General features: G+C 42.1%; 1 protein-coding gene across 1 annotated transcript; it reads left to right on the top strand.

The window, feature by feature from the left end:
* The first annotated feature begins 9,502 nt into the window (after nt 1-9,502).
* Nucleotides 9,503-11,343, top strand: LOC138599881 (uncharacterized). The gene is made up of 4 exons (XM_069671635.1): nt 9,503-9,622; nt 10,212-10,340; nt 10,755-10,963; nt 11,052-11,343. The coding sequence occupies exons 1-4, from the start codon at nt 9,503-9,505 to the stop codon at nt 11,341-11,343; spliced, it is 750 nt and encodes a 249-aa protein (XP_069527736.1).
* The last annotated feature ends 1,443 nt before the right edge of the window (nt 11,344-12,786 follow it).

Genomic DNA, 12,786 nt, shown 5'->3' with positions numbered 1-12,786 from the left:
ACTTTTAAACATCACATAAGACTGTCTGATGCAGTGGTTAGCGCTGTTGCCTCAAAGCTAGAAGGTTCCTAGTTCTGTGTGCATGTTCTCCCCGTGCATGTGCGGGTTCCCTCTGGATGCTCCAGCTTCCTCCCACAGTCCAAAGACTTGTTAGTTTCATTGGTAACTCTAAAATTGCCCGCAGGTGTGAATGTGAGCATGAAAGGTTGTCTGTCTCTGTGCAATCTCAGATCCCATCAGCTATAGTCCTACGATACAGCCTCTGGGGACACCCAGAACGTGCCGGGCAGTAAGGGGTAATCGACTTCCCATCAAGACTTCCTTTTCCGCGTGCTGCATTGTTACAGAAAGAGAAACTTGTGATTTATTCGTTATTAACGGGTCTTACCTTTGCCCAAATTCCATCATGATGATGCAGATTTGAAAGAAGTAAAAATTCAAGCTTTGTCAGGTCTGTCCTCAAGAGGAGAAGAAAATGCTGATACGTGATTGGTCAATATTACTCGGACTACAAGCGTAGTTCAAAGAGAACACTTGCCTTTCTACATTTCTATGTAGAATCTGTAAATAGAGATTAGTCTCTTTGTGTCAGCCCTGTGACTGACTGGCAATCAGTTCAGGGTGTTACCCCGCCTCTCGCCCTATGACAGCTGGGATAGGCTGTAGCCCCCCCGCAACCCTGAATGGGTTAAGCGGGATAGAGCGAAATTTGGCCGTCTCTTCCTGAGACTAAAATGATGTTGGATGAAAGTTTTCAATTGAATATATTACGTACTTTCACCAGCTTCATCATTGCATTTTGGCCATTGCCTGGATTTGGTACAGACACGAGTTGTAATAGCTTCTGTGATCTCCCCATTTAACATATTGCACTGTAAACAGGCCAAATGTTTTTAATCTCCAAGTAACTACAAATCTTTCTGACCAAATCAAAACATTAGACATGTTTGCATTCAGGAAATGCCCGGTGTTCCTCCTCTGAGAGCCGTATATAAAACGAGTTGTTGGCCCTCTTACTGGCGGCTCGCCCGGGAAGCCCTTACATTTAATTGGCCTCCTGTTTGTTTTGAGCTGCACCCACCCATTACGATCCCTCATAAACGTGGTGGCATAAAACCCAACTGAACCTGGGCATCGAGAGAGAGAGAGAGAGAGAAGTGCTCTGCTGCTAATGTCATTAAAGAGACCCACATATTTCTCTTAGCTATGGAAACCCTTATCTGTGAACACACACTTGAGCTCACCCGTAGCCGCTTTCAATTTGGCATATCTTCAAATGCCCTCCATCACGGCCACTAAACCAGAAAGCCAACAGCAATAATGACGGGAAAAGGTCGCTTCCAGCAACAACCTGTTAATTGGATTTGGCTCTTTTCACACCAGTCAAACGCTGTCCATCAGGGATGTTATTGTCGTGATGGATCGCTGAGAGCTTTTGCTGTCGAGTATTGAATTTGTAAAGACGCAGACGTGTGTTTTTGCACTTTAGAGCTCATGTACTATTACTTCCATATTTGTCACAGAGCTGCCAACCATTTCCAAAGCTTGCTGATCACTTTAAGATAAATGTCCTACCTTTCAGAGAGCTAATAATGTCAGTAAACTAAGAAAGCATCATTATGAGAGAGATAATTTATTAGAGAGAACATTTAGTTTGGCGTGTCAAATTGTTTCATGCAAAAATGTCCTCATTTGCATGTCAAGTTTCACATTTTACTGCCTCCTCATTTTGATTTTGTGACAACATACTCGTGCATTCAATAGTTTTTGACATCTTTGTCAAGCATCCACCAAGGAGAGTTTTACCCGTTGTTTACGAACAGTTTCCTGAATGCGACTCGTTTTTTTCTCTCCACACAGCCTTGCAAAAAGAGCACTCGTACTCCTCCTTGCATCCCAGGAGGAACACGAGTGCTTACATGTCAGACAGTACATCATGAATGTTCCCGTTTCACCTCTGCTTAACTTACCTACAGGCCTTAATGTATCGTGTTGTTTTTTAATATCGAGCTGTGCAGCATTGTCAAGAGACGGTGTCGTCTCTCTTTCAAATGCGGTAAATCTTTCCACGAAACTCTTCCAGTGAGGCGCGTCGAGTCTCCAGACAGCTTTAACCTTGTTAGCTGTTGTTTTTGTATCCCAGGATGGAGGAAGACTCGCATGTTACACATCGGAGTTGTTCCCATCAACCCCCTGCTTGGCTCTTAAGTGCCTTTCAAGCTTCTCTCCTCCCTGGTATTCTCCCTCATTATTGACAGACCTCAAACAGCCTCCGTAAAGACTCCACTGGCTTGTTTTCTCCTGGATTCTCGAGTGTGGTGTTTGTTTCAGTCGAAAACTTTTAAGTGTCTCTGCGTGTCTGCGAGACCAAGAGGCACATTCTGAACACTTTGTCTCCTTGACACTGTGTGTAAACTTAACCTTGGACTCTTGGGAGTTAAATGAAAGTGGCTCTAGAAGCAGAGATTTAAATTATAATTCTTCCTTCCCACTGCTGTTTTGGTGGGATAAAGGTGCGTGACTCTCATGGGGAATTGATTTTATTCCGGGAATGCTGCACCTTGGTGGGGAATATGAGGGATGAGAACAATTTCCACAGCCAAAAGATGGTTGAATCAGAGTTTATTGGGTTTTTTTATAGATGGGAGAAACTTTGCAGAGAACTGGTTTTCGTGCACAAAGTTGCTTTAATGTCCTGCTGTATTGGGTAAACTTCTGGTCACACTGTGTTACAGTGCCGGTGGGATTTGTTTGGGGGAACCGCTGAGAGCTGCAGGAGGCATAGAAGTGGCTGAACAAATCACTTCCAGGATCTGCAGTGTGAGTAAGCTGTCGGAGTATGAGGAATTGAAACCACTGTCCCCTTGTAGCCACCCTGTTTGTTTTTTCTATCTATAATGAGGAACTCGACCGTGACGAGAGAATTTGTACATTTTTATTTTTGAGCTCCAACCCAGATTAAATTCTAACAAATCCCTTTTTGTCTCCTCTCTTTCAGGACCTTTTTTAGCTCGGCTGACTGCTGCTATGAATACTGATGTGCGGTCATTGGATGCGCAGTGAATGAGCCAGAGGAATCCCGGTTTGAAGTAGGTTCAACGCCCTTTAACCCATTTATCTATCTCTCTCGCTTGACTTGAATCTGCGCCCAGATTCTTCACTCCTCGTCCTGTGATACGCCGAAGGTTTTCAGGCTGGTGAGATTCAGATGCGAGGCGTGACCTTGTGCTGCCTGGCTTTGAAAGCAGCATCATATTTAAATCACTCGCGCGTGGGATCAGGCACAGTCTGTTCCTGTGTATGACCGCATGTATACTGGTGTGATATGAACATAATTCTAAAAATAACAAAAAGGGTTCAAAGTTGAAGCTTTTTGCATTGAATTGCATAAAATCTGTGGTGGGGTCTGTAGTAAAACGAGCGTTTGTGCAAAGACATATGGAACCCTGCTGTTTGTTTTGAAGCAGCCTCTGCACACTTTAAATATGCCAGCCAGCTAATTGTATTAAATACTGTTTGCTTAATGATTTCCATATGCTTACATGCTTACATGCATCCTAATTAAAGTGTCCCCCCCTTGTGCTGGTGTCAACCCTTCCTGTGCAACCAAATAAGCTGATTTCTTAATATAACACAACTTCAGTTAATCAACAAAATGGAACAAAACGGACATAAAGTAAACGCTAAACACAACACGGTATGGGCTGTGGCAGTGTTTACAGACTGGTTAATGGAAAGACAAAGTCGCCAGGCTTCACGTTTACAGTGCAGATAACCAGAGTCATGTCTGTAGCGATGACTGTATATAAAGATGGACGATGTGTCCGCCTCCTCTCAATGTACAAAAGTGAAAAATACCCCCGGAAGCCATCTGGAGCATCTGGAGCCAGAGTCTGTGCAGTAGAGATCAGCTGATGGAGCTGCGTCATTTACCTACCTATTTGGTGTTTATTTTTATGTTATAGTTTGACTCATGTCCCATCTGTTAACATGGAGGAGGCGGGCTTTATGACCTATACTTCAGCCAGTCAGCAGGGGGCGACAGAGAGGGTTTGGCTTCACTTTTAGGGAGCTGTCATGTCGTACACCTTTTTATACAGTTTATGTTCTGTAATCATTCAGTTGAACATTTCCATTGATGCTGACAAGATGAACAGGACCAGTCAGCTAACTTTAAGAAGGCTACAGAGTTTACAGCTGCTGTGGTTAGACAGCATCCCTTACGTAGATTATTGAAAGCAGCTCTCAAGATGGTTCAATGTTTAATGGACATTCAGCATTTCCAATTTATCAATACAACAATCAAGAGAAAAGTTTTAAGGAAACCCTGGTTAAGATTTTACAGTCCTGAATTGCATCTCTCATCAGCTCCTGGCAGCACCAGTCCATCACATATAACACGTGGAAGCAAATTGCACTTGGGAAGCTTGATTTCCCTTCAGAGAAGGTGAATCTTGGATTACTTTTTATCAAATCATTTTTTTGTTTCGCACTTCATGTTGCTGACCATTTTTTAAGTCCCATTTTGAGGACATTCGTGGAAGATTACGGAGTGCAACTTGGGACATGGATGATAGTTTTATAATACACTGACACACACACACACATATATATTACTGATTCTAAAATCATAAAACATGCCAGCCCAATTAGGACAATAACAAATGTGTACAAATGCCCCTTAACTGACCCTTCGCCAGACCCCGCCGCCCTCCCTAGGTTACTCTTGCTATGCCTGTCAAGCTTTTGCACCAACATGTAAATAATATGGCATTTTCAACTCTAACAGTGAGAGATGTTCCAAGGGATATTATAGCAAATTTCTGGAAAAATAGTTCCCAAATATCAGAGAGAAGTCGACAGAAAGGACGACACTACGCATTTGAAGCTACATCCAGAATATAATGAGTGTTGAGAATGAAGAGGACATAAAAATCGAGGCAGAAGCTCTCGGGTCCCAGTGCAATTCATGTTAAGGACAATCATATACAGGAACAATGTTTTTGCACAGCAGGGTAAGTCAATATATTGATTAATTTTAAGCTAATTTTAGCTCATAGCTAGCAAAACTAAATGATCCCACTTTTTTTTTGTTTTTTTTTTGTTTAAAGTGCATAAGGATCCATCCATCCATTATCTTCCGCTTATCCGGGGCCAGGTCGCGGTGGCAGCCTACTCAGTAAGGATATCGCTCATCTATCATGGGCTTGATCCCTACAATGGATCTCCTAAAGGCACAAAAGGAAAGCCCAACAAAATCCTGTACACGTTTGCCACAACAATGGCACAAACCAAGGGGTGGTAAAATGAAGGCTGTGCCGATATCATCGATGGTGGTAGCAAAGGCCAGTTGACCGTCTTCCACAATTTTTAATCCATGTCCGACATCTCTCCAAAGCTTTTGGCTTCGGAAAAGCCCCCCCTCTAAACTTTGAGGACATCTGCTGTCAGACTTGCAGATTCCATATGCACACTGTTTGGGCATTTCTCCTTGTTCTGAAAGCTTGAGAGGCCTCCCACGCCTAGTTACGGTTGCTAACGTAGGATTGGACGGTGGCCATTCAAGGGAGGGACTTAGTGAAGGGTCAATTTTACCCTGTTAAAGGATTCTTGGACAGCCTTGCTTTTAAACTCAAAAGTCAGACGATGCTTGTATTGTATTGTAGTTCTACATGCAAAACCAAGTTAAAGCATATTAAAGTAAAAAGCAGTTCTAATCAGAGTTTAACTGATACAAGATTAGAATCTTTAGTCTAGTAATTAGAGCTGAAAGGCTTATTTATTTAAGTGATTACTTAATTAAGATGATTATTAGGCTGCAGCTAATTTAAAATTTGATTAATCAGTGAAGTCTTAATTCAAGCAACAGGCAAGGCAGGTTTATTTATATAGCACATTTCATACACACAGGCAACTCAAACAGACATCAAAGGGAAGATAAAACAACATTCTTAAAAATATAGAATATTGGAATGTTAATTAAAATTCGGAGTATATAAAATTATACTAAAAGATACTAAGATAATTTTAAAAGAAGTACAAAAATGATCGACAGAGGACATAGTACTCCACAATTACATGACTATTACTTACAATGGTTAAAGGATATTAAAACTACAGTACAGTAAGAACAAAGTGCAGGTTGTCAGGTTCATTCAAATGCACATGAAAACAAAAATGTTTTTAACCTGGATTTAAAAACGTCTTCATTCAGACTAGCTAGTTGCTGGTTTCAGTGTCTCCACACAGATTTGCTGCTTTCAGTGTCATACACAGCTATAACTGAATCTCGGTTCGGACGTAGTGGGCCTTTCTGTGTGGCGTTTGCATGTTCTCCCCGTGCATGCGTGGGTTTCCTCCCAGTACTCCGGCTTCCTCCCGCAGTCCAAAGACGTGATTGTTAGGTTCACTGGTGACTCTAAATTGCCCGTAGGTGTGAGTGTGAGCGTGAAAGGCTGTCTGTCTCTGTGTGTCAGCCCTGTGATTGACTGGCGATCAGTCCAGGGTGTAACCCTGCCTCTCGCCCAGTGACAGCTGGGATAGGCTCTAGCCCCTGCAACCCTGAACAGGATAAGCGTTGTAGATAATGGATGGATTGATGGAAGTTTTAATTTTAATTATAAATGTATGATTCGTTGTGATTCACCATGCACTTTGATTGCTGTTATTTATTTGACCCTACTCCACTACACTCTTCTGCAGGCGACTGAAGGTACTTTGAAGATACACTTCACTCCTCTTCTCCCATCATGGTGTTCCTACTGGTGCCTCCACATGTGCCTCCATGCTCTTTGTTCCACTTCATTGGGGTGTGTGCTCAAGTGTGCACTCCTGTGTCTGCCTGTGTGTGTGTGTGTGTGTGTGTGGATGCGAGTGTGCACCAAGAGAGCATTTTGAGTATGGGTTGGATCCCTGTGTTTACTCCCCCCACCCCACCTTCCCTGTGCGAAAGGAGTGTGTGTGTCTGTGTCTGTCAGCAGCAGTGTTTGATGTTGAGTGTAAGCCTGCCTGGCATGTGCATGTCTGCGTGTGTGTCTGTATGTGGTGTGCAAATGAAGAAAAAGGCGGAGTGTGTGAGTGAATCTGTGCAGGGTTGCAGTGTGTGTGAGTGGGAGTATGCTCTGTTGAATGTGTGTAAAAGACAGAAAAACACACATTCAAATGCTGTGTATGCACTTGTGCATGTTTGCTGCATGCCTGCATAGGTGTGTGTAGTGTAGAACCCCCCCCCTCCCCTCCACACACATACACACAACTCCAGGGACTAGCATGTTCATTATTCTTCCTAAAAGAACCATTAAAATTTCATCAGTGCAATGCAATCTGTAGCAGGGCGGGGGGTAGGAGTGTGTGCATCAGTGTGTGTGTATGTGTAGGGGAGAGAGACTGAGGAGAGTGTGAGGGGTGGGAGCTGCCTGCCTTCATGTCTCTCTCTCCTCCTCCACCTCCTCCTCCGTTTCTTCTTCTTTATCATCTTCTTCTCTGGTGGCTCGATTCCCTCGCTGAGAGCTTCGCCGATGCGCAGATTACGACTTCTCTCAGGATGTGAGCCGCCAGCAGCCCCCTCCCCTCCCCTCCCTCCAACCATCCCACCTCATTCTACTACTACTACTGCTGCTACTACTACTAGTGCTTGTGCACCCTCTCTCTCTCTCGCTCACACACAGGCACGGGAGGAGGCTTTCCTCAGGCAAGGTGCAGTCGGATTCTCACTGAGGGATTTTTTTTTCTCCTGGCTGCATGCGTGTTTGGATGTGGGATGTACGGAGCGCTGGATGAGTCACATTCACAAAATTTTAAGAGCTGGATTCTGTTTGGAATACCTTTTTGAGTGGAATCCTCCTTTAAACAAGTGCATGTCTGGAAATTTAAAGGTGAGACATGCTTTTGATTTCATTCTGCGGGAGCTAACTTGTTGATTAGCATGGACGAAAAGGAACCACGTGCTTGATGTGCTTCCTTTATACACAACTTTCAGAGCTTTCTGTTTGGACTCTTCCTCTTTCTTCTTTAATTAGACTGATCCTGCATGTTGTGCTGGTGTTACTTTTAAAGGAGTAAGCTCATTAGTGCTGCTGTTTTTTTCACATCAATCAGAAACACGGAGAAATTAGCGGCAGCCTTTTAAAGAAAGCGGGAAGTGAGCGAGCTGCGGTTTTCCTCAACATTCCCGCACACACGCCTCGTCTCGTATGTGGCTTTGTTTTGGCAGAGCGAGCGCGTGGTGCCGTCTCTCAGGTACATCTGATGGTGCTAATTGTGTTCTAATTGGGTTCCCCCTCAGCCGTGGAGGTTTTTTGGTTTCTGAGCGCCTCAAAGCCACAGATGAAAGAGTTTCAAGGGTGGTGTGTGTGTGTGAGAGAGTAGCGTGGAGTGTGTGTATGAGTGAGAGGGGCAGAGTGTTAAGCTGAGAGCTGCTTTGAGTGCGTGTGTCTGGGCAACCCTGTGTAAGTGAGAAAGTCCATAGCCTGTGTTTGTGGGAGGGAGTGTGTGTGTGTGATATTCGCAGGCCCATCTGTGGAGGTCCAGTGTGATGGATGGTGACTGACGGAGGGTGCGAGGTGTGTGAAGGAGGAGGATGAAGAGAAGAGAGGCAGTGGGATGGGGGAGGGTGTTGGGAAGAGACAGGAAAACTGGTCCCCCATCTGTGTGTGTGTGTGTGTGTGTGTGTGTGAGAGTGGGAGAGAGAGGGAGTAATGTGGTAGAGCACTACATCACAGACTGGCTAATGGAAAACCGGAGACTTGAAGGGTCTTCTCCTGCTTCTCCTCCATCACCACACCTCACCCCACCCTTTACACATGATTCTGGGTAGAGTGTGACACAAAGGAGGGCGTTCTGGAGGTTCTGTCAGAGTCTGAATTCAACATGTATACCACATAGATCAAGCACTGGACTGAATGAAAAGTAAAGTTTCAATAGGCTGAATAAGTGAGGTTGCGCTTACAACAAGACAATAAAAAAGTTGAGGAGATAACAATAGACACAGGAAATAAGGCTATGGGAAATCTGCAAAATTGTTATTTCTGTCATGGTCAGCCATAAGTGTAATGTGGCCCGGCGGCCCGACCCATCTGGCAATACAGCTGTGTTTATTTAAAGTACTGTCACTTTGCTAGCATCTTAGATATCACTGCTGGTTAGATTTGGTTTATCACTTAGTCGGACTAACTTAACGTAAAACACTGTGTATAAGACGCACTTTTTTTTCATCTAAAAAGTACGTTGTTGTGTTTTACCCAGACGAAACCAAAAATAAAAAAGCGAAAAAACGACTCCTTTTCTCAGTATTTGTTCCAAAATCAAAATAAAAAAAACGGATAACGACTCGTTTTTTCGATTTCCGATTTTGTGCTCAAATGAAAAATGAAAAATTGGATAATGGTCGTTATCTGTTTTTTCCATTAAATGATCTAAAGTAAGTTGAATGACCCGGAAGTGACCAGACCGAGAAGGAGCAGAGCACAAGGCGCCAAAATAAACCAATGTAGCTACTAGTATCATGGCCGGACTGAACGATCATTGTGAGATTATCGGACAGCTTTTTGAGGATGGCAAAACACATGCCGAGATTTCCACTGCGCTGCAGCAGTTAGGTGTCCAGAGATGCTCGGAAATGTCAGTGAGAAGATTCTGTGCTCAACACCAACTCAGGCGAAAAAGACTTGTGTCAGATACAGAACTGGAAACGGCAACCCTATCATCAATAGATGAGGTAAGTGTTCACATTTTTTAACATTGACAAACATGTACGCTTTTCATATTCATTATTTTATGGAAATAGTTTTATTTTGTTAACACTCGAAGTGCAAAGAAACATGATCGCCAGAAGGTTAGACAAGCGCAGTTTAATGCTACATGCATGTGGTGTCGGAAGATCTGAGTTCCCAAGTTGGCAAGTCGTTGTGTTCGTTGTGTTCATGTGTCTAGAAAGTCGTAATGTGGGAAAAACATGGATGCTACAAAAGAAGACGAGTTATATTTTAATGCTCAGAGCGTATAACAACAGGTTGATTGTTTCCAGTTCATATTAGTGATTTTGTCCGTTGTTGCACCTGTACATCCCCTATAACCACTAGCAACTAACGCTATATCATATTTTATTTTATTTTGTTATAACACTTTTAATGTTAATCCTTAATTTGTCTTAGTTACATGGCTAGGCAGAAGGCTTTCGAATTACTTAATTTAACTTTTTTTTGTCTTGACAGACAGGTCCAACTTATGGACGGAGATTCATGACAGGCTACCTGTCATCAGTGGGAGTTAGGGCAGGTGAACCTCAAGTGGGAAGGATTCTTAGGGAGGTGCACAAGCCATACAATGAGCTGCGACGCCAGGTAAGTCATCTACATTAATTATATTTGTGAACAAAAAGATGATTTTTGACCTCATGAAAAGTTAAATTTAGATTTGATTGCAGGTGATGTTAACTTGTATCACTGCTGACATCAGCTGTTTACCCATTACTTCATTATTCTGTGTTTCACCACATCACTTGTCCTAAATTATCCCGTCTGTCCCAAAATCTTGGGATGAGGTGCACACTTGAATGGCAGGAATTGATAGATATTTACACATCAATTGAAGCTCAAATATTTGGACTTCATACTGTCTACAACAAAATTCAAGATCAAAGGACATTTACAAGTCACTGCTGTCTGCTACCTGTGTTTTACATACCAGAGAAACTTTTTCTGATTTTGGGATTGTAAAAAACGTTTTTAAGTGTTGTTTTTCTTGTGTTTTAACAGAACCTGAGACTGGAAAGAATTTGGCCAGAGGTCAACAATCAGGTAAACTACCCCCTAAAACAGGCCCTGATCCACCTGCTGGATCAGGAGTTACTCGACATGCAGGGTAATCTAACCAAATTCTGTGTCTCCAACCTGACATGTCAAGTGAGTCCGATAGGACTCGGCAGAGTTGTGCAGTCCTGGAATGGCCATAGGATACCAGGTATGTTGTGATTTGTATGTATGTAGTTTTTAAACAACTGACAAAATTTGGGCCAAAACTAAAAAAAAAATCTTCACACCAATTTTAGGCAGAGGGATCTCAAACCAGCTTGCAGCTGCTAGTTGTCCAGCAAGAATTCCTACAGAGCTGCTGCCCAGTGCTGGTGAAGCAGCACACATGTACGAGCAGGAGTTGGGGTCCTCCCTGATGTGGGTATCTACCTTTGGCACCGACCCATTCTCATCAGAGCAAGACCGATGTCGTGCTGAGCAGCTGTTTGCAGACATATCTCTTCTTTTTGGAACAGCAGTTAACCATGACAATAGCATGTTTCAGGAGGCACTGTTCTACCTGATAAATGTTACTGACAGACATGCAAGATGAATGTAAAATGCAAATGGGATGAATAAATATGAAGTTTGTTCAGAACACTGCATATTGTTTAATGTCAAATGCAAGCACAACAATTACAAAACTTCATAAAAGCTGTACTTACTTATAAAAGTGCTTTTTAAGCTTTAACATTAGACACTAGTAAAACACAATTCCCTGAAGAACTGGTATTTTTATCATACCACGTGCTAAATCTCACAAAACCTGTAGACAATATTACATTATAAAACAATTCCCTGAAGAACTGGTAATTGGTATCATTACGGAAGCGTATTGCTGCCGCGCCAGAAAAAGAACCTTATCAGTATGTTATAAGGTGAAAAGTTTATTGTTATAACAAGATGTTTTTCACGTTCTAACAAGATAGTTTCATGTTATTACGATATACAAATGTATCACGCTTTAACAAGAAACTTTTCGTTATAACAATATACAATTTATCGCGTTATAACCTGAAACGTTTTGTCCTAACATTAATTTATCACATTATAACGTAAAACTTTTCACGTTACAACGTGATAAATAGTATATTGTTATAACAAGAAACGTTTCTTGAAAACGTGATGTTTTACATGTTCTCGTATGTCCTCGTATGGTTACGGAGCATCTTTGAATGCACACCTGTATAACTCATTGCAATGGCAATTATGGATGTTGCAAATTGGTTTCTACTTTAAAAAGTGATCAAAATTTCAAAATCAAAAAGGGATAGGAAAAAAACATAACAGAGGACAAAGCATAGCTTACATGTAACCTGCAGTTGGATGTTTGGAAAAACTGGTCACTGTGGAAATAGTAGGCTATATGCCCGTAAGAGAACACTACTAATACTTTTACATAAATGTAAATAAATAGCCAACAATAGAAAGCAAGTTCAATTTCAAATGCATTTATTGAACAACCTTAATAGGCCCTTCAATTAACATTGTTATAACATTACGTTGTCAAACGTCACAGCGGTAGCGGACTGTATGTACTTCTGTTCTGTGTTGCTTAACCCGGAACTCTAGATCAATAGCCTATTTATACATTCCAAGTTAAAATAAATATTAAATTAACTTAATTCACAGCAGTTTTAGCCTGCAGTTTCTCTTGAAAAATAAAATTAATTGCATCAAGCATTGATGCGCCGTAAATAATACGTTCAACTTAATAAAGATGATGATAAAAATGGGCTTACTGAGCAAACCAACATACCTACATTTTTTCCACTCGTTGCTGTTGTCCAGCGTCATGGTGGCTTGAGCTCACGGAAGCCTTCTCCTTCCACAACACTTAATGTGAGCATATCTCCAGTCACCATTTTCGTTATTGGCAGGCTAATCTACGAATTCTGTTCAAACTGGAACGTGTAATCCAGTGGGCTATTTTCCGTTAGCCTTGCTAGCTTGTCTACTTATACAAACTTAATACTTAATCCATGAAAAAGCACAC

Source organism: Semicossyphus pulcher, unplaced genomic scaffold (assembly GCF_022749685.1).
Source record: "Semicossyphus pulcher isolate SPU_LCO1_2020_fin unplaced genomic scaffold, fSemPul1.0.p SCAF_20, whole genome shotgun sequence".
In the NCBI taxonomy this organism is placed as follows: Eukaryota; Metazoa; Chordata; class Actinopteri; order Labriformes; family Labridae; genus Semicossyphus; species Semicossyphus pulcher.
The sequence above is the reverse complement of the archived record's forward strand: the minus strand, read 5'-3'. Positions and strand labels throughout refer to the sequence as shown.

What these genes read in the sequence shown, in the direction of transcription:
- LOC138599881 (XM_069671635.1), top strand. Translation starts at nt 9,503, where the DNA reads ATGGCCGGACTGAACGATCATTGTGAGATTATCGGACAGCTTTTTGAG. An exon ending in AGAGATGCTCGGAAATGTCA is followed by an intron (nt 9,623 to 10,211) that starts GTGAGAAGATTC and finishes TTGTCTTGACAG; the next exon opens with ACAGGTCCAACTTATGGACG. An exon ending in GGCCATAGGATACCAGGTAT is followed by an intron (nt 10,964 to 11,051) that starts GTTGTGATTTGT and finishes AATTTTAGGCAG; the next exon opens with AGGGATCTCAAACCAGCTTG.